Source organism: Tympanuchus pallidicinctus, unplaced genomic scaffold, assembly GCF_026119805.1.
Source record: "Tympanuchus pallidicinctus isolate F22 unplaced genomic scaffold, pur_lepc_1.0 scaffold75, whole genome shotgun sequence".
NCBI lineage: Eukaryota > Metazoa > Chordata > Aves > Galliformes > Phasianidae > Tympanuchus > Tympanuchus pallidicinctus.
Window position 1 is genome coordinate 137,997 of NW_026294797.1, and position 22,247 is coordinate 160,243.

General features: G+C 60.4%; 1 protein-coding gene and 1 long non-coding RNA gene across 2 annotated transcripts; both read right to left on the reverse strand.

The window, feature by feature from the left end:
* Window positions 1-308: 308 nt before the first annotated feature.
* LOC128072939 (uncharacterized) lies at window positions 309-1,413 on the reverse strand. Its single transcript, XR_008202528.1, has 3 exons — window positions 1,291-1,413; window positions 983-1,196; window positions 309-766 (listed from the first exon to the last, which is right to left on the reverse strand). It is a non-coding gene; the product is annotated as an uncharacterized LOC128072939 (long non-coding RNA).
* A 15,007-nt stretch (window positions 1,414-16,420) lies between these two features.
* Window positions 16,421-21,966, reverse strand: LOC128072949 (speriolin-like). Its single transcript, XM_052667178.1, has 4 exons — window positions 21,612-21,966; window positions 20,696-21,028; window positions 17,855-17,988; window positions 16,421-16,741 (listed from the first exon to the last, which is right to left on the reverse strand). Exons 1-4 carry the CDS (start codon window positions 21,964-21,966, stop codon window positions 16,421-16,423), a joined length of 1,143 nt encoding a protein of 380 aa, XP_052523138.1.
* Between the last annotated feature and the right edge of the window lie 281 nt (window positions 21,967-22,247).

Sequence of the window (22,247 nt, forward strand, 5' to 3'; positions counted from 1 at the left end):
CAGCCCGTTCCAGCGTCGGACCACTCCTGTGGAGAAGTGTTTCTTAACATCCAGCCTCAATCTCCCCTCGTGCAACTTGAGGCCGTTCCCCCCAGTCCTATCGCTGCTTACATGGGAGAAGAGGATGAGCCCTACCTCGACATGACCTCTCTTCAGCTAACTGTAGAGAGGGATAAGGTCTGCCCTGAGCCTCCTCTTCCCCAGACTAAATCATCCCCATTCCCTCAGCTGCCTCCCCATAACACTTGTGCTCTACACTCCTCACAGCTTCACTGCTCTTCCCTGGACACATTTCAGGGTTCCAATGTCTTTCATGTAGTCAGGGACCCAGAACTGAGCACAGCACTCAAGGTGAGGACTCACCAGAGCTGAGTACAGGGGATGATCACATCCCTGCTCCTGCTGGCTCCAGCCCTTTGCACTGCACTTCCAATCTCAACCATCCCTTCTGCGGTAGCGCTTGCATCCTCACTTAGGGCTGGAGCTCAAGAGCTCAACGCAACAGGAAGAACACAGCATGCAACTGGAAGATGCATCTCAAAGCTGACAAGAGTCACCTCTCTGACCTTGGGCACAACTCACCAACCGAGAGCCAGGCCTTGCAAACTTGGCTCATCTGAGCACATCAGAGGGGGCTGCACGTCAGACCACAAGCATCCATTGCAATTGCAGCTCCACGTAGAGAAGAACAACGATTAACATGCGTGAATGAATTCACTCACAAGCTGCACGAGTTTGTTCTTCATTAAAAAACCCACATGGATTCCTACGCAAAAAAAGAACAGCAAGAGCTAATAGTGATGGAAGAGGTTCCTGGTCCTAAGCCTCATCCTCTTACCCCAGTTTTCCTTGCCTCGTACCCTACCCCAATTCCTGGACGATGCCCACAGACTTAAACTCAGACCTCAACTCCATGAGCTGAACCTGAACAAATCTACCCCAGAGCAACAGGATGGCAGACACACAGCGGAAGACAACCAACCTGCAGAAGGAGCTTCGTTGGGGTTGGTCCAGATGTTTGTATGCTCCCTTCCATGGCCCAGGCCAAGCTTGCTGAGTTGCTCCTCCTTCGTGCAGGGGGAGAGCGGTGCAGATGCTATGTGCTGGCTGTGCACAGCGTGCCTTTGACTTGATTTTCCTCTCTCCATCTTCCATTAGCAAACAGCATTTCAAATCTTTCCTTGTGAAAAAATCACCTAGGTAAAAAAGAATTGGCAATCTTGATTTTAAGATTTCCTCATTTATACAACTTGATGTTTTAAAGCAGAAGCTCACCTAGCAGTGACCTACCTTAGACAAGCCCAACCTGCAGGGAAAAGTCATTCCTCTGGGTGCAGAGTCTGCAGACACATTTCCAGGTCCAAGTGTCAGCCCACTTCTCAGCACAGCTTTACCAACCACAGAAATCCAGTTGATGCCTGCCGTGCTTTTCTCCCTTCTGAAACACTGCATTGCTGCAAGAAGCAAAGATTAAAATTACAGAACCACAGAATTGGGGTTGCAGGGGACCCCCAGTGATCATTGAGTCTAAAGTCCCTGCAAAACGGGCTCCCTACAGCGGGCCGCGCAGGTGGGCGTCCAGGAGGGTCTGGAATATCTCCAGACAAGGAGAAGCCACAGCCTCCCTGGGCAGCCTGTTCCAGCGCTCCATCCCCCTTGCTGTGAAGATCCTTTGCATTTTGGTGCAGAACTTCCTGTGCTCCAGTTTGTAGCCATTTCCCCTTCTCCTGTCCCCACAGATCGCTGACAAGAGGTTGGCCGTGTCCTTTGGACTCCCACACTTAACAAATACGTAAGCATTAATCAGATCTGCTCTCAGTCTTCTTTCCTCAAGGCTGAACAGACCCAGGTCCCCCAGCCTTTCCATACCGAGGAGATGCTCCAAGCCTTTTATCATCTTCCTGGCCTTCTGTTGGACTCTCTCCAGGAGATCCTTGTCATTTCTGTACCAGGAAGGGAGCCCAGAACTGCATGCAGTACTGCAGGTGAGGCCTGACCAGGGCAGAGCAGAGAGCGGGGATCACCTCCCTTGCTCAGCTGGCCGCGCTCCTTTTAAAGCGCCCCAGGATGCCATTGGTCTTCTTGGCCAGCAGGACACACTGCTGGCTCACGGCCAATCTGTCGTCCACCAGCACCCCCAGGTCCTTCTCTGCAGAGCTCCTCTCCAGCCGGTCACATCCTAAGCTTACTGATATTTGCAGTTATTCCTTCCCAGGTGCAAGACTCTACACTTGCTTTTGTTCCACCTCACCTGGTTTGTTTCTGCCCAGCTCTCCATCCTGTCCAGATCTTGCTGAATGGCAGCACAGCCTTTCAGCGTGCCAACCACTTCTCTCCCAGCTTTGTCTCATCAGTGCACTTGCTAAGGGTGAACATATCCCCTCATCAAGGTCATTGACAAAGATATTGAACAAGACCTTGAGAGAAACACTCAAAGTCACCAGTTTCAGCTTAGGCAAGGATCTTAGTGATAGCAGCAAAGTTTATTCGTTATTGCAATAACAGGCACACGCTCCCTGTTAATAAGGGAAAAATTGCACATCGGTCAGAGAAATTCATTCTGTTCTGTACTCTGAACCCGACGCAGGCAATGCTCTCCTGGCACTCACTGGTTGAGCTCTAGGCTCACAATCTCCCCGACGCTGTTGCTATGATGTAGTTCCATATAAGGTCCATTACCAACCTGCTCTTTTTGATATGTTTTGTACTTCTCTATGGAGATACGAGGGCCATATTTCCAAGAGTGAGCACATTTGTTCTGTCCTGTGCCGAGCTCCCTCTCTCTCTCCACCCTGCATATTTGCCTTATTTTGTGCCTGGCTCAATTCCAATCAGAACACCCCGAATCTTTAACTTTTTAACTCTGCTCAGCAACTTTCTTAGTAGAAGGCAAACAGCTCTTCCACAAGAGGGCTGTAAGTTCAGTAAAGCCAGTACTACATACAGAAAATACTCAAAGCTTCTACAGCACAAACACAATCTACCTTTCACAACCAGACCCAGCACCAACCCCCGGGAGCACCGCCGCTCACAGCTCTCCAGCCGCACTCTGCGCCGCCGATCACCACCACTGAGCTCAGCCAGTAAACCTGTTCTCAGCCCACCTCATCATCCACTCCTCTATCCCACACTTTCTCAGCTTCATTACCAGGATGTCACAGGAGACCGAAACAAAACATTGCTGAAGTCAAGGTAGGCGACATCCACTGCAGTACCTGAAATAGTCCCTCCCACTCAGGCTGAAGCCTTGATTTCTGCCAGGCGCGTATTAGGACCAGTCTCCAACACGGGATGAGCGCACTGGAAATTCCAGAGGTGGAGTTTGAGCCAACGGCCCACATCCCTTAAGGAATAACAGAGCAGCAGACAACCCGAGTACACAGTTCTGGAGAAACTTACCCTTGGTTTCAAGAGCGGGCATCTCACCATTCCCAAGTACGGCCACCCAGACAGCACTTCGTGTGGTGATACTCCTAAGCCTTTTCTGTGAGTGGTTCGTGTTCTGACAAGGGCTACAGGCAAACACTTTGTCCATGGTAATTTGGTCTCTGAAACCAATTTTGACAAGTGCTTCTTCAGCATCTGATTGATTCATTCTAATTTCCCTGAAGAAGGAGGATGCCACAGAGTATGGAGCTCCCACTCTATTTCTAAAGTTCTCATCAGCTCCTGTAGGACCTGTGAAGTCAAGAGGCTTCCCTTACCTGAGTCCATATTCTGCACAATCCCACATCTAGAGATTGTGTCGGGATGTAGAGTCCTCAGTGCAGAAGAGACATGGACCTGTTGGATCACATCAGAGGATGGCCACAAAACAAAACAGAACCAAGGGATCAAACAGCTCTCCTCCAAAGACAGGCTGAGAGAGCTGGGGCTGTTCAGCCCGGAGAAGCGAAGGCTCCGAGGTGACCTGGTAACAGCCTTTCGATACCTAAAGGGAGCTAAAGGAAAGAAGAAGGGAAAACTTAGGTTAGATGTAAGGAAAATGTCTTTTTACAGCAAGGGACAAAGGGAAATGGTTTTAAATTGATGGAGGGGAGATTGAGGTTGGATGTCAGGGGGAAGTTCTGTGCTGTGAGAGCGGTGAGGTGCTGGAACAGCTGCCCAGAGAGGCTGTGATGCCCCGTCCATCCCTGGAGGTGTTCAAGGCCAGGTTGGATGGGGCCCTGGGCAGCCTGGGCTGCTGTGAAACAGGGAGGTTGGTGGCCCTGCGTTGGCGGGGGGCTGGAGACTCGTGGGCCTCGAGGTCCCTTCCAACCCGGGACATTCTGTGATTCTGGGCAGTGGAACAGGCTGCCCAGAGAGGCGGTGGATGCCCTGTCCCTTCCAAGGTGAGGCGGGATCAGGCCCTGGGCAGCCCGATCGAGCTGTGGATGTCCCTGTTCCTTGTGGGGAGTCGCACTAGATCATCACAAACAGTCCCTTCTGACTCTAAGGAGTCTATGGCATGATACCTGAAGCAGTGAGGCACGACGGCACAAAGGACATCGATGGCCTGGTGAGCAATCAGGGCAGGCGGGGAAGCCTGCGTGCTCAACAGCACCAGGGAAACTCACCAAGCAGTCCAACCAGGAAGATCCACGTCGGCCACAGAGCCTCTCAGTGCCGGCCCCAGCATTCAGCACACCAGAGGAATTGCTGCATCGCACTGCTGGGTGCCACGGCTGCAGGGGGGCAGGGATGGAAGGAAGAGGGCTGGGGAGGTTGGGTGGCGTCCAGACTGGGAAACTGACAGCATCCCCTGACGGCTGGAATGGAGATATCTGCGGTGATCCAGGCACAGCGCTCCAGCAGAGGACGGCCCTTTGTTTCCTATCAATACAAAGCCACATCTGCCAGCACGACTGAAAGAGCCCTGAGAGCCTGGGGGGGTCGGCCACAAGGCGCTCGCAGAGCCGAGCCCTGACACCTTTGCTGCCAACCAATTCCTAAGGGAGATCTGGGAGAGAACCAGGCCAACCAGGAACTGAATCCTTGTGCTCAGTATTCTCGAGCAGCGCAGAGCGGACGGCGCTGGGTGAGGATGAAGCAAACGGCCGCTGGGGCCCGGGGGTTTCCTGCAGCTCAGCTCCCAGCCGCAACCACGCACCTCGCTCTATCGCCAGCCACGGAGCTCATGGGGCTGCAAGGACAAAGGGCAGGGAGCAGGGCGAGCCCTGGGGACCAACCCCCATTGCATCTCCAAGGGAGCTGCCCACAGCCGGCCCAAAACCCACCCGCATACAAGCGATGTGTAAACAAGGGGTTCCTGCCGTTCCAGCGTCCGCCTCACAGATTGCACAGCGCTGGAACCACCAACCAGAGGAGCCCCAGAAACCCTTCGACCCCATTGAGCCGCAAAACAGAAGGAGATCCAACGAGACGCGGAACGGAATTGAAATGCGTGCCCTCAAACAACACTCAGCACAGGTGGAATGAATGCGTGGCACAGGAGGCGCAGAGGGGACACGGGCAGAGGACACAGGGAGGACGCGAGGACACAGAGGGAACGTGTCATAAAATGGGCTGCGGCAACGTGGGAGCAGACGGAGTGAGTTTGGAGGCCCAGGTTGGAGATCCCACAATGAGAATCACGAAAGAGGGAACAGAGACGTCACAAGAAGGTGTTGAGCTTAGAAAGAGTTGCAGAGGAACTCTGCAGAACACAGAATCCCTTTACAGAACAGTGCATCAGCTCCAGGCATTTCTGGAGTCGCAACGCTCAGTCACCCAACCAGCGTCACCTTGGGGCTGACAGAAGCATTCCCAAAACAGATGAGAGCAAAAGAAAGGAACGTCCATCAGTCCCTCCGTTACCAGTTCAGAAAAAGGCAGAGAACCCCTTGACTGCCCTCAGAGAACAAGTGGAAGGCATCAGAAGCAGAGCTGACAGAGCTACTGTAAACCAGCTTACAATCCCCACAGAAAGGCAGAGACCAAAACCCCAACAGCCATCAAGAAAGAATCGCTGACCTCTTCCCACGAACCAGAGCTCACCCAGCAATCCACAGGAGGCATCTCCAGGAAGAAACCCTGCCTGTGGGGCTGCCAGCCCTTAAGATGATATGAGGGAGGGGTGGAGCCAGGCTCAGCCCCATCTGCCCCACGGCTGCATTGCTTCCACCTGTGCAGGCAGGGCTGCACCCCTCACCAGGTGCTCCATCACTGCTTCAGGCTGTGATCTCAAAGTTCCCCTAAAAGCAGGAAGGAAAAAATGAAGTAAAAAAAAAAGTAATGACCAGCAGCCAATTGGGTCTGCCTGTGTGGCAAGGGGAGGTTTATGGTTTATGGTCCACAGACGAGCGAGGACGGTCCACGTCCTTTGCTTCCAGTCTGTCCTCCATGGCAATTGCTGACATTTGTAATAAATAGGGGAGCACAGATTTCAGTGCTGATACAGCGAGGTGCTGAGAAGCTGCACGTGCAGCACAAGGGCTGAGATGAGCAGCATCAATGGAGCGAGTGCTGGCTGCCCAGCTGCCAGGCTCAGCTTACGGCTCCCCAGGGAGAAACGCACGTCATCTCCTCACACAGCAATTAAAGGCCGCTGTGACGTTATTGGAGGCTTTGGTGTCCTCAGGGGGTGACCCTGGCACCTGCCTGTATGGCAGCGTGTGGCCTTTTGGCTCCAACAGCAATCCAAACCCCACAGAAACAGGGAGGGACCCAGAAAGACCCTCAGTGACCTGGGAGCCACAAATGCCCCACAGGTGGCACTGCAGGGACCCACAAATGACCCACAGCAGCCTGTGACCCACAAGTGACCCACAGGGACCCACAAGTGCCTCGCAAGGGACAAACAACTGAACCACAAGTGCCCCATAAGTCCCCCATAATTGACCCATCAGCGTCCCATAAGTGCCCCACGAGTGTCCTGTCACCAACAACTGCCCTCCCAGTGCCCCACAAGTGACTCACAAGTGGCACAGCATGGACCCACAAGTGAGACACACGGCCCCAGAAGTGCCCCACAGCAGCCTGGGACCGTTAACTGGCAAAGGGACCAGGAATTGACCCATAAGTACCCCCACAAGTGGGGCAGCAGGGACCCACAAATGACTGACAGCAGCCTGGGCCCCAAGAGTGACACATCCGCGCCCCACAAGCGACGCATAAGTGACCCACAGGTCCCACATCTGCTCCCACGGCTGCCTTGCTTCCACCTGTGCTCACAGGGCTGCACCCTTCACAAGCTGCTCCAGCACTGCTTCACATGCACTCCCCATACAACTCGCCCACCACCCCATTTTGGGGGCACCGACCCCCACCCCGCTGTCACAGCCGTGCGCCGAGGGCACCATCCCCCCACCGCGCACGGCCATCAGCTCCTCCCAGCACTCCACGCGCCCCACGGGCAGCCCCCAATGCGCGGAACTGCCGCCGCCTACCACCGAGTCCCGGCATCGATCCGGCAGGAAAGTTCTTGCCGTGGTCTCTGCTGCCACCGCGTGGCCAACGCGCGGAACTGCCGCTGCCTGCCGCCGAGTCCACCCGCGGCAAAACGCATGCGCCCAGAAATGCGGAAGTGCCGATCTAACCGCTCTGCGCAGCTCATCCGCCGCTCTCTATGGTGATTAGTCCTCCGGCTAACAGCGAATATACGCCCGTCACCTTCAAAACAAAGCGGAACGAAAGCGGCTCGGAGCGAGCGGCTCGGAGCTGCTCGGAAGGGCTCGGAGCGGCTTGGAGCAGCTTGGAGCTCCTCGGAGGGGCTCGGAACGATTTTGGGGGGGCTCGGAGCTGCTCGGAAGGACTCGGAGAGGCTCGGAGCGGCGCGAAAGCGGCTCGAAGCTTCTCCGAGCGGCTCGGAGCTGCTCGGTGAGGCTCGGAGCTCCTCGGAGGGGCTCGGAACGACTCGCAGCAGCTCGGAGCTACTCGGAGCAGCTCGGAGCGGCGCGAAAGCTGCTCGGAGCTTCTCCGAGGGGCTCGGAGCTGCTCGGAGGGGCTCGGAGCTCCTCGGAGAGGCTTGCAGCTCCTCGGAGAGGCTCGGAGCTGCTCGGAAGGGCTCGGAGCTGCTCGGAGGGGCTCGGAGCTGCTCGGAAGGACTCGGAGCGGCTCGGAAGGACTCGGAGCGGCACGAAAACGGCTCTGAGCGAGCGGCTCGGAGCTGCTCGGAAGGGCTCGGAGCTGCTCGGAGGGGCTCGAAGCTGCTAGGAAGGGCTCGGAGCGGCTCGGAAGGACTCGGAGCGGCTCGGAAGGACTCGGAGCTGCACGAAAACGGCTCTGAGCGAGCGGCTCGGAGCTGCTCGGAAGGGCTCGGAGCGACTCGCAGAGGCTCGGAGCGGCTTGCAGCGGCTCGGAACTTCTGCTAGGGGCTCGGAGCTCCTCGGAGCGGCTTGGAGCTCCTCGGCGGGGCTCGGAACGACTTGAGGGGGCTCGGAGCTGCTTGGAAGGACTCGGAGCGGTGCGAAAGAGGCGCGGAGCTCCTCGGAGGGGCTCGGAACGACTCGCAGCAGCTCGGAGCTACTCGGAAGGACTTGGAGCAGCTCGGAGCGACGCGAAAGCTGCTCGGAGCTTCTCCGAGGGGCTCGGAGCTGCTCGGAGGGGCTCGGAGCTCCTCGGAGAGGCTCGGAGCTGCTCGGAAGGACTCGGAGCCGCACGAAAGCGGCTCGGAGCGAGCGGCTCGGAGCTGCTCGGAAGGGCTCGGAGCTGCTGGGAGGGGCTCGGAGCTGTTCGGAAGGACTCGGAGCGGCACGAAAGCGGCGCGGAGCTTCTCCGAGGGGCTCGGAGCTGCTCGGTGAGGCTCGGAGCTCCTCGGAGGGGCTCGGAACGACTCGCAGCAGCTCAGAGCTACTCGGAAGGACTCGGAGCAGCTCGGAGCGGCGTGAAAGCTGCTTTGAGCTTCTCCGAGAGGCTCGGAGCTCCTCGGACGGGCTCGGAGCGACTGGGAGGGGCTCGGAGCTGCTCGGAAGGGCTCGGAGAGACTCGGAGCGGCTTGGAGTTGCTCGGAGAGGCTCGCAGCGGCTCGGAGATTCTCGATCGCGTTACCGGTGTGCAGCAGCACCGACACGAGCATGTCTCGGGAAAGCAATACATCTGAGCAAATCCGGGCTCTGTAACGCGCTATATATACGCGCCGGTTTCTGCCACGCGAGGCGCATACGCCAGCCGCGGCACGGTAACACGCATGCGCCAGCTCAGCGCCGAACAGCGTATGCGGCTTCTTGGCACAGCACTGCGCATGCGTCGGTCATTGCATGCAGCCCGCATGCGCCGACTTCATGCAGGCAGAACCCATGCGCCTTCCTGGACATCGCACTGCGCGTGCGTCAGTTTCCTCACCGCAGAGCGCATGCGCAATTCTCCTCGCCGCAGCGCGCATGAGGCAAGTCCACAAAGGACTCTTTCGTGCAAAATTCACATCTGCTTTTCCATGCTCGTTGTTGGGCACCGATTGGTTACGTGGGGACACCAGAGACAGGGGAAAAAAGTTGGATGCAGTTCCGCATGTTGGCCACAAGGGGGCAGCACAGAGAGCGAAAAAAATTCTTTGCAGTTCCTCATATCTGCCACACGAGGGCAGCACAGAGAGCGGAAAAAACTTCATTGCAGTTCCGCATATTGGCCACACGAGGGCAGCACAGAGACGGCGAAAAAAAATTCGTTGCAGTTCCGCACATCGGCCACACGAGGGCAGCACAGAGACCGCGGACAACACTTCATTGCACTTCCGCATATTGGCCACAAGAGGGCAGCACAGAGGCAGAGGAAAAAAAAATCGTTGCAGTTGCTTATACTGGCCACACGGGGGCAGCACAGAGACTGCGGAAAACACTTCGTTGCAGTTCCGCATATTGGCCACACAGGGGCAGCACAGAGAGCAGAAAAAACTTCGTTGTAGTTCCGCATATTGGCCAAAAGAGGGCAGCACGGAGAGACTGCGGAAAACACTTCGTTGCAGTTCCGCCTACTGTCCACACGAGGGCAGCACAGATAGAGGAAATAACTTGGCTGCAGTTCCGCATATCGGCCACACGAGGGCAGCACAGAGACGGTGGAATAAACTTCGTTGCAGTTCCGCATATCGGCCACACGAGGGCAGCTCGGAAAGGCCGCGAAAAAACTTCGTTGCAATTCCGCATATTGGCCACACGAGGGCAGCACAGAGACTGAGGAAAAAACTTGGTTGCAGTTCTGCATATCGGCCACACCAGGGCAGCAGAGAGAGGGGAAAAAAATTCGTTGCAGTTCCGAATAGTGGCCACACGGGGGCGGCACAGAGAGCAGAAAAAACTTCTTTGCAGTTCCGCATATTGGCCACAAGAGGGCAGCCCAGAGACTGCGGAAAAAAGTTCGTTGCAGTTTTTCATATTGGCCACACGAGGGCAGCACTGAAAGACCGCGGAAAACACTTCGTTGCAGTTTCGCATTCTGGACACACGAGGGCAGCACAGATAGAGGAAATAATTTGGCTGCAGTTCCGCATATTGGCCACACGAGGGCAGCAGAGAGAGCGAAGAAAACTTCGTTGCAGTTCTGCATATTGGCCACAGGAGGGCAGCACAGAGAGCGGAATAAACTTCGTTGCAGTTCCGCCTACTGCCCACACGAGGGCAGCACAGAGACCGTGGAAAACACTTGGCTGCAGTTCCGCACATCGGCCACACGAGGGCAGCACGGAGAAACCGCGGAAAACACTTCGTTGCAGTTCCTCATACTGGCCACACGAGGGCAGCACAGCGGAAAAAATTTCGTTGCAGTTCCGCATATCAACCACCCGAGGGCAGCGCAGAGAGCGGAAAACACTTCGTTGCAGTTTTGCATATCGGCCACACGAGGGCAGCACGGAAAGACTGCAGAAAACACCTCGTTGCAGTTCCGCATATTGGCCACACGAGGGCAGCACGGAGAGCGGAAAAAAACTTCGTTGCAGTTCCTCATACTGGCCACACGAGGGCAGCACAGGGCGCGGACACTTCGTTGCAGTTCCGCCTACTGTCCACACGAGGGCAGCACAGAGACCGTGGAAAACACTTGGCTGCAGTTCCGCATATCGGCCACACGAGGGCAGCACGGAAAGACTGCAGAAAACACCTCGTTGCAGTTCCTCATACTGGCCACACGAGGGCAGCACAGGGCGCGGACACTCCGTTGCTGTTCCGCATATCGGCCACACGAGGGCAGCACAGAGACGGTGGAAAAAACTTCGTTGCAGTTCCGCATATTGGCCACACGGGGGCAGTGCAGAAACAGAGAAAAAAACTTCGTTGCAGTTCCGCACATGGGCCACACGAGGGCAGCAGAGACAACGGAAAAATCTTCGTTGCCGTTCCGCATATCGACCACAAGGGGGCAGCACGGAAAGACAGCGGAAAAAACTTCGTTGCAGTTCCGCCTACTGTCCACACGAGGGCAGCACAGAGAGCAGAAAAAACTTCTTTGCAGTTCCGCATATTGGCCACACGAGGGCAGCCCAGAGACTGCGGAAAAAACTTCGTTGCAGTTTTTCATATTGGCCACAAGAGGGCAGCACGGAGAAACCGCGGACAACACTTCGTTGCAGTTCCTCATACTGGCCACACGAGGGCAGCACAGGGCGCAGACACTCCGTTGCAGTTCCGCATATCGGCCACACGGGGGCAGCACGGAGAGCGGAACAAAATTCCCTGGGCAGCCTGTTCCAGAGCCGCACCGTCCTCACCTTGAAGAACTCCCTGCTCACCCACGGGCGGCGCTTCCCGTGCTCCCCTTTACGGCCCTCCCCCCTTGGCTCCCCTCGCTGTCCCGCACAGCTCCGCCGAACAGACGGACGCTCCTCTGGGTGAGGAGGCGGCTGAGGGCCGTGCCCAGCGGGTCGTGGTGCATGGAATCCAGGTGCCGACCCGTTGCCAGTGGTGTCCCCCGGGGCTCCGTGCTGAGCCCATCCTGTTTCATATCTTCATTGATGACCTGATGAAGGCACTGAGGGCGTTTTTTCCACCGTCTGTGTGCTGCCCTCGTGTGGCCAACATGCGGAACTCAGCAAGTTTGCAGATGGCACCGAGCTGGGAGGTGGCGTGGATCTGGCTGAGGGCAGGGAGGCCCTGCAGAGGGATTGGGACGGGATTGGGACAGGCTGAGGCGCCGGGCCGAGGGGAACGGGATGAGGTTCAACAGGGCCAGGTGCCGGGTCCTGCATTTGGGCACAGCAACGCCATGCAGCACAAAGGCTGGGGGACGAGTGGCTGTGAGTGTGGAGAGGAAAGGGAGCTGGGGGGGTTGGTTGGTGCCCACGTGGCCAAAAGGGCCGGCGGCGTCCTGCCTGCGTTAGGAATGAGCAGAGCAGGGAGGGGAGCAGCCACCCGTGCTGAGGGAAGTGGCGGAGGGGAGAGAAGAGCCGCTTCCCACCATCTATCAGCGCTCCTTGTGCTCTGCTGAGGTCCCAGAAGGCTGCAGGCTGCCAGCGCGCCTCCATTGACAGGAATGGTATAAGGAGGATCCGGGAACTGCAGGCCTGTGAGCCTGAGCTCGGTGCCGGGGAAGCGATGGAGCAGATGGAGATCATGCGGCAGCGCGGGCTGAGCGGGGCATCGGGCCCAGCAGCACGGGTGGGTGAAGGGCAGCGCCTGCTTGAGCAGCCTGACCTCCTTCTATGATCTGTGACCCATCTGGTGGATGAGGGAAAGGCTGTGGATGCTCTGCCTGGACTCCAGCACAGCCTTTGGCGCTGCCTCCCACAGCATCTCCTGCAGAAGCCGGCAGCTTGGATGGCTGCAGTGTGGGCTGGGTGAGGAGCTGCATGGAGGGCCGGGCTCAGAGAGTGGTGGTGAATGGAGTCAAATCCAGCTGGCGACCGGTTGTGAGCGGTGTTCCCCAGGGGTCAGTGCTGGGCCTGGGCTCTGCAATATCTTTATTGATGACCTCGATGAGGGCATCAAGTGCCCCCTCAGTACATTCGCAGATGGCACCAAATGGGCTGGAAGTGTGGATCTGCCTGGGGGTAGCGAGGCCCTACAGAGGGATCTGGACAGGCTGGAGGGCTGGGCTGAAGCCCATGGGATGAGGTGCAACAAGGCCAAATGCCGGGTCCTGCACTTGGGCTGCAGCAACCCCAGGCGACGCTGCAGGCTTGGGGCGGTGTGGCTGGAGGACGGCGTAGAGGAAATGGAGCTGGGGGTATGGATGGATGCTGGGCTGAACAGGAGCCAGCAGTGTGCCCAGGTGGCCAGGAAGGGCAAGGGCAGCCTGGCCTGCATCAGAAATGGCCAGCAGGAGCAGGGAGGGGAGCATCCATCCCCTGTGCTCAGCTCTGTGAGGCCGCACCTCGAGGGCTGGGTCCAGTTTTGGGCCCCTCACTGCAGGAAAGACATGGAGGGCCTGGAACGTGTTGAAAGGAGGGCAATGAAATGGTGAGGGGTCTGGAGCACAGGGCTGAGGAGAGGCTGAAGGAGCTGGGAATGTTCAGGGTGAGAAGAGGAGCTGAGGGCAGAGCTCACTGCTCTCTATGGCTGTGGTGCAGAAGGGCCTGGCCTCTTCTCCCAGGCAAACAGCAGGAGCCGAGGAAACGGCCCCAAGTTGTGCCAGAGGAGGTTTGGACATGAGGACATGAGGAGAAGCTGCTGCTCGCAGTGCTCAGGCTGCAGTGGCTGCACAGGGAGGTGGGGGAGGCGTTCAGGAGGCGCCTGGGTGAGGAGCTGCAGGACGTGGGTTGGTGCTGGTGGCACTGACAGCAATGGGGGGGTTGGACTGGATGCTCCTGCAGCTCGTTTCCAACCTGGTGATCCTGTGATTCTATGGCACCCCGGGGATCCTTATGGCACCCTGGGGATCCCTATGGCACCCTGGGGATCCTTATGGCACCCTGTGGATCCCTATGGCACCCTGGGGATCCCTATGGCACCCTGCAGATCCCTATGGCACCCTGGGGATCATTATGGCACCCTGTGCATCCTTGTAGATCCCTATGGCACCCTATGGATCCTTATGGCACCCTGGGGATCCCTATGGCACCCTGGGGATCCTTATGGCACCCTATGGATCCTTATATCACCCTGGGGATCCTTATGGCACCCTGTGGATCCTTATGGCACCCCGTGGATCCTTATATCACCCTCTGGATCCTTATGGCACCCTGCGGATCCCTCTGGCACCCCGTGGATCCTTATGGCACCCCGTGGATCCCTATGGCGCCCTGTGGATCCTTATGGCACCCTGTGGATCCCAATGGCACCCCGTGGATCCCAATGGCAACCTGTGGATCCCTATAGCACCCCATGGATCCCTATGGCATCCCATGGATCCCTATGGCACCCCATGGATCCTTATGGCACCCTGTGGGTCCTTATGGCACCCCGTGGATCCTTATATCACCCTGTGGATCCCTATGGCACTCTGTGGATCCTTATATCACCCTGGGGATCCTTATGGCACTCTGCAGATCCCTATGGCACCCTGTGGGTCCTTATGGCACCCTGTGGATGCTTATGGCACTCTGCGGATCCCTATGGCACCCTGTGGATCCCTATGGCACCCTGTGGATCCTTATGGCACCCCGTGGATCCCTATGGCACCCCATGGATCCTTATGGCACCCTGTGGATCCTTACATCATCACCCTGTGGATCCCTATGGCACCCTGTGGATCCTTATGGCACCCTGCCGATCCCTATGGCACCCCGTGGATCCCTATGGCACCCTGTGGATCCTTACATCATCACCCTGTGGATCCCTATGGCACCCCGTGGATCCCTATGGCACCCTGTGGATCCTTACATCATCACCCTGTGGATCCCTCTGGCACCCCGTGGATCCCTATGGCACCCCGTGGATCCCTATGGCACCCCTGGATCCCTCTGGCACCCTGTGGATCCTTATGGCACCCTGTGGATCCCTATGGCACCCCTGGATCCCTATGGCACCCCTGGATCCCTCTAGCACCCTGTGGATCCTTATGGCACCCCGTGGATCCCTATGGCACCCTGTGGATCCTTACATCATCACCCTGTGGATCCCTCTGGCACCCCGTGGATCCCTATGGCACCCTGTGGATCCCTCTGGCACCCCTGGATCCCTCTGGCACCCTGTGGATCCCTATGGCACCCCTGGATCCCTCTGGCACCCTGTGGATCCTTATGGCACCCCGTGGATCCCTCTAGCACCCTGTGGGTCCTTATGGCACCCTGTGGATCCCTCTGGCACCCCGTGGATCCCTCTGGCACCCTGTGGATCCCTATGGCACCCTGTGGATCCCTCTGGCACCCCATGGATCCCTCTGGCACCCTGTGGATCCCTCTGGCACCCTGTGGATCCTTATGGCACCCCGTGGATCCCTATGGCACCCTGTGGATCCTTATGGCACCCCATGGATCCCTCTGGCACCCTGTGGATCCCTATGGCACCCCTGGATCCCTCTGGCACCCCATGGATCCCTCTGGCACCCCGTGGATCCCTCTGGCACCCTGTGGATCCCTATGGCACCCCTGGATCCCTCTGGCACCCCGTGGATCCCTCTGGCACCCTGTGGATCCTTATGGCACCCTGTGGATCCCTCTGGCCCCTGTGGATCCTTATGGCACCCCTGGATCCCTCTGGCACCCTGTGGATCCCTCTGGCACCCCATGGATCCCTCTGGCACCCCGTGGATCCCTCTGGCACCCCGTGGATCCCTATGGCACCCTGTGGATCCCTCTCCCTACCCCAGCGCTCACCCTGCTGCAGATGCCATCTGCCCCGAACACAATGGAGCCCCTGGATGTGGGTTCCTCAGTGTGCACCCACACGCAGCTCTGCCTCCCCCCCACCCCACGCGTGACCCACAGCCCCACACCGACACGCACCACCACCAGCACCGACCCCACGGCACTGCGCTGCAGCAGCATCGCAGCCCTGAGCGCCCACCCCATCCCTGCATCCCTGGAGCCCTGCATCCCTGCATCCCTGGAGCCCTGCATCCCTGGAGCCCTGCATCCCTGGAGCCCTGCATTCCTGGAGCCCTGCAGCCCTGGAGCCCTGCATCCCTGCATCCCTGGAGCCCTGCATCCCTGCATTCCTGGAGCCCTGCATTCCTGCATCCCTGGAGCCCTGCATCCCTGGAGCCCTGCATTCCTGCATCCCTGGAGCCCTGCATCCCTGGAGCCCTGCATTCCTGCATCCCTGGAGCCCTGCATCCCTGGAGCCCTGCATCCCTGCATCCCTGGAGCCCTGGAGCCCTGCATCCCTGGAGCCCTGCAGCCCTGGAGCCCTGCAGCCCTGGCTGCACTGCAATCCTGGCTGCACTGCGTCCTCGGTGGCCCTGCATCCCTGGCAGCGTTGTGTCCCTGGCTGCACTGCAGCCCTGCATCTCCGCCTGCCCTCCATCCCCGCCCGCGCTGCATCCCTGGAGCCCCGCGTCCCTGTTGTCGCCGCGTCCCCGGCCGCCCCGCATCGCCGCATCCCTTCTCCCCCAGCAGCGCCGCAGTTCCTCCCACCCGCAGCCCCGACGGCTCCGCACCCGCAGCCGCCCTGCATGGCCGCCTTTTAATGGCTCAGGCCAAGAAGAGAGGCTTGCCGTCCTCCCGCGCCAATTCCCGCAGGCACTCGAGCAGCACCAACGCGTCGGCCCGGAGCGCGGGGGGCACCGCGGCCACCACGGCGTGCCGCAGCACAGCGGGGCCGGGCGGGGGGCCGGGGGGCTGGGGCAGCTCGCGGAGGATGCCGTAGGTGTTGACCAAGGACTCGGCCAAGGCGGGGTGCACGGCAGGGTTGTATCCCAGCGCCTTCAGGCGCTCCATCAGGGTGACGTAGCGGTGGCTGAGCGCGGCGCAGCGCCGCTCATCGAAGGAGCTGGACGAGGGGTTGAGCACCGACTGCGGGGCGGGGGGGGAGGGACGGAGCGCGTTGGTGGAGGCGCAGCCCGGCGCCGGTCCGAGAATCGCAGCCCGGCTCCATCCCCAGCCCTGCACGCTGCTGAAATCCTGAGCTTCTCTGCGTCTGCAGCTGATCGACCCGCGGCTCGGGCTGTCAAGGGCGCATCTGCCCACGACACTTCAAATCCCACCCCATGCCAGCCCCGCTCCCATCCCATCCCAATCTCGTTCCATGAATCCCACCCCATCCCACCCCATCCCATCCCATCCCACCCCATCCCATCCCATCCCACCCCATCCCATCCCATCCCATCCCACCCCATCCCATCCCACCCCATCCCACCCCATCCCATCCCACCCCATCTCATCCCATCCCATCCCACCCCATCCCATCCCATCCACCCCATCCCACCCCATCCCACCCCATCCCATCCCATCCCATCCCACCCCACCCCATCCCATCCCACCCCATCCCACCCCACCCCACCCCATCCCACCCCATCCCATCCCATCCCACCCCATCCCATCCCATCCCACCCCATCCCATCCCACCCCATCCCACCCCATCCCACCCCATCCCATCCCATCCCACCCCATCCCATCCCATCCCATCCCATCCCACCCCATCCCACCCCACCCCACCCCATCCCACCCCATCCCACCCCATCCCACCCCATCCCATCCCATCCCATCCCATCCCATCCCACCCCATCCCATCCCATCCCACCCCATCCCATCCCACCCCATCCCACCCCATCCCACCCCATCCCATCCCATCCCATCCCATCCCATCTCCATCCCATCCCATCCCATCCCATCCCATCCCACCCCATCCCATCCCACCCCATCCCACCCCATCCCACCCCATCCCATCCCATCCCATCCCATCCCATCCCATCCCATCCCATCTCCATCCCATCCCATCCCACCCCATCCCACCCCATCCCATCCCATCCCATCCCACCCCATCCCACCCCATCCCACCCCATCCCACCCCATCCCATCTCCATCCCATCCCATCCCACCCCACCCCACCCCATCCCATCCCACCCCATCCCACCCCAATCCTTACCCCCATCCCACCCCATACCCCACCCCCTGCCCCCCACTGACCCCCAGGATCTTCTGTGGGATGTTGCTGACGGTGAAGCCGTAGAGCCGCGTCCTCTCAGGGAAGACGTGGCCGAGGATGCGCCGGTCCAGCTGGAAGGCCACCTCCCCCACCAGGCGCTCCCACTGCCGCCGCTCTGTGGGTCGGACCCTCCGCGCTCCCACCTCGGCCCTCTGTCCCCCTGTCACCCCGCTGCCGTCCCTCTGTCCCCTCCCCAACCCCAACCCCATCCCTCTGTCGCTGTGACCCCGACCCGTCCTTCTGTCCCCGTCGTCCCGCCCCCATCCCTCTGCCCCCCTGACCCCATCCCTCCTCCCTCTGTCGCCGTCACCCCAACGCCTCCCTTCCGTCCCCGTGTCCCCACCCCACATCCTTCTGTTCCCCTGACGCCGCCACCCGTCCCTCTGTCACCCTGACCTCGTCTCCCACCCCTCTGTGGCTGTGGCCCCGATCCCGTCCCTCTGTCCCCATCACCCCAACTTCATCCCTCCATCCCCACCCTGATCCCATCCCTCTGTCCCCATCACCCCAACTTCATCCCTCTGTCCCCCCCCAATCCCATCCCTCTGTCCCCATCACCCCAACTTCATCCCTGTCCCCCCCCAATCCCGTCCCTCTGTCCCCATCACCCCAACTTCATCCCTCTGTCCCCCCTGATCCCATCCCTCTGTCCCCATCACCCCAACTTCATCTCTCCATCCCCACCCTGATCCCATCCCTCTGTCCCCATCACCCCAACTTCATCCCTGTCCCCCCCCAATCCCATCCCTCTGTCCCCATCACCCCAACTTCATCCCTCTGTCCCCACCCTGATCCCATCCCTCTGTCCCCATCACCCCAACTTCATCCCTCTGTCCCCCGCCAATCCCGTCCCTCTGTCCCCATCACCCCAACTTCATCCCTGTCCCCCCCCAATCCCATCCCTCTGTCCCCATCACCCCAACTTCATCCCTCTGTCCCCCCCCTGATCCCATCCCTCTGTCCCCATCACCCCAACTTCATCCCTCTGTCCCCCCCTGATCCCATCCCTCTGTCCCCATCACCCCAACTTCATCCCTGTCCCCCCCCTGATCCCATCCCTCTGTCCCCATCACCCCAACTTCATCCCTCCATCCCCACCCTGATCCCGTCCCTCTGTCCCCATCACCCCAACTTCATCCCTGTCCCCACCCTGATCCCATCCCTCTGTCCCCATCACCCCAACTTCATCCCTCTGTCCCCCCTGATCCCATCCCTCTGTCCCCATCACCCCAACTTCATCCCTGTCCCCACCCTGATCCCATCCCTCTGTCCCCATCACCCCAACTTCATCCCTCTGTCCCCCCTGATCCCATCCCTCTGTCCCCATCACCCCAACTTCATCCCTGTCCCCACCCTGATCCCATCCCTCTGTCCCCATCACCCCAACTTCATCCCTCTGTCCCCATCACCCCAACTTCATCCCTCTGTCCCCGTCACCCCATCCCTCTGTCCCCACCCCAAACCCACCCCCTGTCCCTCCGTCACCCCGATCCCGTCTGCCTTTCGCCCTGATGTGACCCCGTCCCTCATCCCCCTGCCACCCCAACCCCGTCCCTCTGTCACCGTGACCCCATTCCTCGTCCCTCCGTCCCCCCAATGCCACCCTTCGTCCTTCTGTCACTGCGACCCCCTCCCTCTGTCCCCACCACTCCGACCCCATTCTGTCCCCACGCGTCACTGAGTTCCATGGCTGGGGATCACGAGGGCTGTGACATGGGGACAGGGACGGGGTGGGGGTGTGACATGGGGACAGGGGGGTACAGGGACCATCCGAACCCACAGGGACCCTGAACCCGTGGGAACAGCGGGACTGAAACCCACAGGGACGCCTGGACCCCAAACCCCACAGGGACATCAGGACCAAGAAGTGACAGAGGTGGTGGGACCACCCCAAAACCTCTGGGACCAGAAGCCACGGGGACACCGGGACTGCCCCAAAAACAGGGGGACACCGGGACTGCCCCAAAAACAGGGGGACACTGGGATCTGAGCCCACAGGGACATTGGGACTGCTCAGAAAGCTATGGGGACACCGGGACCCCAAAACCATGGGGACACGGGGATCTGAAACCATCGGGACACAGGGACTTGAACCTACAAGCAGGCCAAGACCCCAACCTGTGGGGACACTGGGACACGAACCCATGGTGACACCGGGACCTGAACCTGTAAGCAGGCCAAGACCCCAACCTATGGGGACAACAGGACCCAAATCCTCAGGGACACAGGGTCTGAAACCTATGGGGACACTGGGACCCGAACCCATGGGGACTCAGGGACCCGAACCCATAAGCAGGCCAAGACCCGAACCTGTGGGGACACCAGGACCCGAACCCTCAGGGACACAGGGACCGAAACCTATGGGGTCACCAGGACCTGAACCTGTGGGGACACCGGGACCAGAACCCACAAACAGGCCAAGACCCCAACCTATGGGGACACCGGGACCCGAAACCATGGTGACACCGGGACCCGAACCCACAAACAGGCCAAGACCCGAATCTGTGGGGACACCGGGACCCAAACCTATAAGCAGGACAAGACCCGAACCTGTGGGGACACCGGGATGTGAACCCAAGGGGACACCGGGACCAAAACCTATGGGGACACCGGGACCCGAAATGACCCGAACCGACAGGGACACTGGGGCCCCAATCTACCAGCAGGACAAGACCCGAATCTGGGGGGACACCGGGACCCAAACCTATAAGCAGGACAAGACCCTGTGGGGACACTGGGATGTGAACCCTCAGGGACACCGGGACCCAAACCCCCGGGGACACCGGGACCCGAACCCGCAGGGCCGCCCCGCACCCCCGTACCGCGCTGCCCGGGCCCCGACGCCGCCTCCGAGGAGTCCTGGTCCGCATCGCGGTTCGGGTCCCGGCTCGGATCCGGGCTCGGGTCGCGCTCCGGCTCTCCGCTCGGCTCCCGGTCGGCATCGAGGTCCGCTTCCCTGCTGGGCTCCCGGCGCCGCACCTCCGACAGCCGCAGGTCCAGCGGCTGCTGCTGCTCCGCCGGCGGGGCGGGATCGGCAGTGCGGGAATCGGGGGAGGCCGGGGGGGAAGCGGCGCCGCGCAGCCACTCGGGGGGGCACGAAGTTCGTGCGTGGGGGGGGAACGCAGGGGGCGGCGCGGGGAGCGCGGCGGGGGCGCCTGGAGGAGAACGGGGAGTGAGGGGGGGAGACCGGGGGAGGGGGGGGAATGGATCAGGTGGGTTGGGAATGGATCGTGATGGGGTGGGAATAGGATGGGGATGGGGGGGTAGGGATGGATTCGAATGGGCTGGGATTGGGATTGGGATTCGGGGAACTGGGGATGGGGTTGGGGGGTGTAGGGGCTGGGTTAAAATGGGATTGGGGATGGGATGGGATGGGATGGAATGGGGTGGGGTGGGATGGGATGGGGTGGGGTGGGATGGGGTGGGATGGGATGGGATGGGGTGGGATGGGGTGGGGTGGGATGGGATGGGGCGGGATGGGGTGGGATGGGATGGGGTGGGATGGGATGGGATGGGATGGGGTGGGATGGGATGGGATGGGGTGGGATGGGGTGGGATGGGATGGGATGGGGTGGGATGGGATGGGATGGGGTGGGATGGGATGGGATGGGATGGGGTGGGATGGGGGTAAGGATTGGGATGGGGTGGGATGAGGATGGGATAGGATGGGATGGGGGTAAGGATTGGGATGGGGTGGGATGAGGATGAGCCGGAAAGGGGTCCCAGGTCCCCCCCTACTCTCATTGGCGCTGCGTGCCGGCACCCTCCCGGACACGATGTCAGAGCTGCTGTGCGGCCTCAACACGGCCCACGAGCCGCCGCCAGAAGCGCTGCGCCACGTCGACGTCCCGTCGGCACCGGGCTGAGCGTCGGAGCTCCACGCCGCGCTGCCGAACGGCCACGAGCCGGGGGGCTCCTGGGGGGTGGAGGTGAGGAGGGGGCAGCGGCTGTGGTGCCGGACGGCGGCCACGATGCGGGCCAGCTCCTCGTTTTCGGCCAGCAGAGCCTGGATCTCCTCCCGCAGGAGGTCGTAACATCGCAGCACGGCGGCCGCGTGCCCCCCCGGGGGTCTCCCTCCACCCGAAGCCGCCATCGCCCCCCCCGGCCCGCTGTTATGGGGTGGGGGTTCCGAGCGGGGTGTCACAGTGTGGGGACGTTCCGGGCGTCGCGGCATCATGGCGCTGTGGCCTGGAAGGCAGCCCTATGGACACCGAGATGGGGGTGGGCATGGGGGGGTGAGAGGGGGCCTTGGGGTGGGGGGCTGTGGGGCGGGGGGTGGTGGGGAGCAATGGGGCGGGGGTAAAGGAGGTGAGGGCGTAGGAATGGGGGCGATGGGGGGGGGGGGGAATGGCTTGGGAGGAATGGGGATGAGGG